Here is a 1,964-nt window from a genome sequence, read left to right on the forward strand (position 1 = left end):
GCTTTCCCGCAGGGACCAGTAACAGCCACACTTAGAGGTGGTAGAAAGTCAGTGCAGGAATGGGGAGAGGGGCTCCCTGGGGAAACCCCCCTCCCCTCCCGCCCCAGGGAGCTGCGAGAGCAGCCGCAGAGCTGCCGTTTGCACCGACAACATGGAGTTGGTGCCACGGCCGGAGCCTTTCCCGGGGAGCAGGAGGGAATCCCTCAGGATTTGGTTGTCTGCCTCTAACACGTGGCTTCTCTCTGACAGAAGCAAGAGGAGGAGATCACCCGGCTGCGCAACGACTTTGAGAGACAGTTGAAAGGTCAGGACGTGTGTGTAACCCCTGCACAAGCCCCCTTTGTCAGTGCAGCAGGGAAGGCTCCTCCGAGCTCTGCCAGGCTCCCAAGCAGAACCTCGAGCAGAAAGGGGGCTGCTTTTCCCCCAGTTCTGACTGGTTCTTCCCCAGTTCTGGTTGTTTTACCCCCAGTTCTAGTTGTTTTTCCCGCAGTTTTAGTTGTTTTTCCCCCAGTTCTGACTGGTTTTCACACAGTTCTAGTTGGTTCTCCCCCAATTCTGACTTGTTTTCCCACAGTTCTTGCTCCCCCGTGCTCTGGGGCTGCCAGACCCCCAGCATTGTGTGAACAGAACGAGGCCAGGCGCCCGTAGCGTGAGCTGTGGGGCGCGGGCAGGGTGACTGTCACCGCTGCCAGGCCAAGTGCGCCCAGCAACACGTCCTTAGGCTGCAGGGTGGGCTGGCTAGAGGAGCTGTCACAGAGTCCTCACCCCAGTCTCCTCCTCAGGAGACATTTCAGCTCCTCACAGGCTGACTTGGAGCATTTCCATGCCCTCTTTCTGAGGATGCTATTTCTGGGCTCCGTGGTCCCAGTGTAACTGCTCCGCTCGCTGGTGGCAGCTGCGGTGACGCCACTAACGGGCATCTCGTCCTCAAGTAATGCCAGGGTGGCACAGACTGACAGGGCGTGTGACACGGGGTCTCCAGGAGGTCCTGGCTCAGCCCCCTGCCCACTCCCCCAGAAATGGAGGCCAAATACACCAAGAAGATGCAAGTGCTGCGGGATGAGCTCGACTTGCAGAGGAAGACGGAGATCCACGAGGTGGAGGAGAGGAAGAACAGCCAGATCAGCGAGCTGATGAGGAACCACGAGAAGGCCTTCAATGACATCAAGAACTACTACAACGATATCACCATCAAAAACCTGGCCCTCATCAACTTGCTGAAGGTACTGCAGAGTGTCACCCTTCCCTGAGGGACCTGTTCTGCCAGGATTTCACCCAGATCTGGCCAGTTCCCACTGGGTGGGTGCTGCTGCTCTCCTGAGGGCTGTGCACCGTTACACGAGTGAAGCTCTTGTGTACAGGGAGATGTGTCTCGCTGGGCTGGAAGTGGGATGGTGTCTGGACAGTGTGGGAAGCTCTGAGGAGCTGGGCAGCCCCCAGGACTTGGTACTGGTGTTCCCAAGAACAGGAGCAGATGGAGGAGATGAAGAAGAGAGAGAATCACTTGGAAAAGGAGAAGATGGATGTGCTGCTCCAGAACAAGCAGCTGAAGGAGCCCCTGCAGCAGGCCCAGGAGCAGCTGTCGGAGCTGCAGAAGAAGTTGGCCCACTATGACAAGGACAAGGAAAGCCTGATGGTGAGTGGCCAGCCATGACCTTTCTGGGGTTGCCCTGGTTTTTTTCCTGAAGGGAGTCACTCAGCAGTCACCTCTGCCCCTTGGCTTGGCCAGATCACCAGACTTTTGGGTCCTTTTCAACTTACCTGGGTGCTCTTCAACATCTTTAGCAATGACCTGGGTAGTGGGATCGAGTGCACTCTCAGCAAGTTTGCTGATGGCACCGAGCTGAGTGGTGCAGTTGATCCCATAGATGCCATCCAGAGGGACCTGGACAGGCTTGAGAAGTGGGTCCAAGAGAACCTCATGAGGTTCAACAGGCCAAGTGCAAGGTTCTGCACTTGGGTCA

General features: G+C 56.9%; 1 protein-coding gene across 1 annotated transcript in view; it reads left to right on the forward strand.

The window, feature by feature from the left end:
• DRC4 (dynein regulatory complex subunit 4) overlaps positions 1 to 1,636 on the forward strand; it is a gene marked incomplete at its 3' end in the record, with an annotated part of 2,334 nt that extends 698 nt beyond the window's left edge. The window contains exons 3-5 of the mRNA XM_010165179.1: positions 250 to 304; positions 1,018 to 1,223; positions 1,469 to 1,636. Of these exons, the coding sequence (XP_010163481.1) occupies positions 250 to 304; positions 1,018 to 1,223; positions 1,469 to 1,636 (429 nt within the window). The remainder of the gene's footprint in view (positions 1 to 249; positions 305 to 1,017; positions 1,224 to 1,468) is intronic.
• Between the last annotated feature and the right edge of the window lie 328 nt (positions 1,637 to 1,964).

This window comes from Antrostomus carolinensis, unplaced genomic scaffold (genome assembly GCF_000700745.2).
Source record: "Antrostomus carolinensis isolate BGI_N321 unplaced genomic scaffold, ASM70074v2 scaffold37673, whole genome shotgun sequence".
Classification (NCBI taxonomy): Eukaryota; Metazoa; Chordata; class Aves; order Caprimulgiformes; family Caprimulgidae; genus Antrostomus; species Antrostomus carolinensis.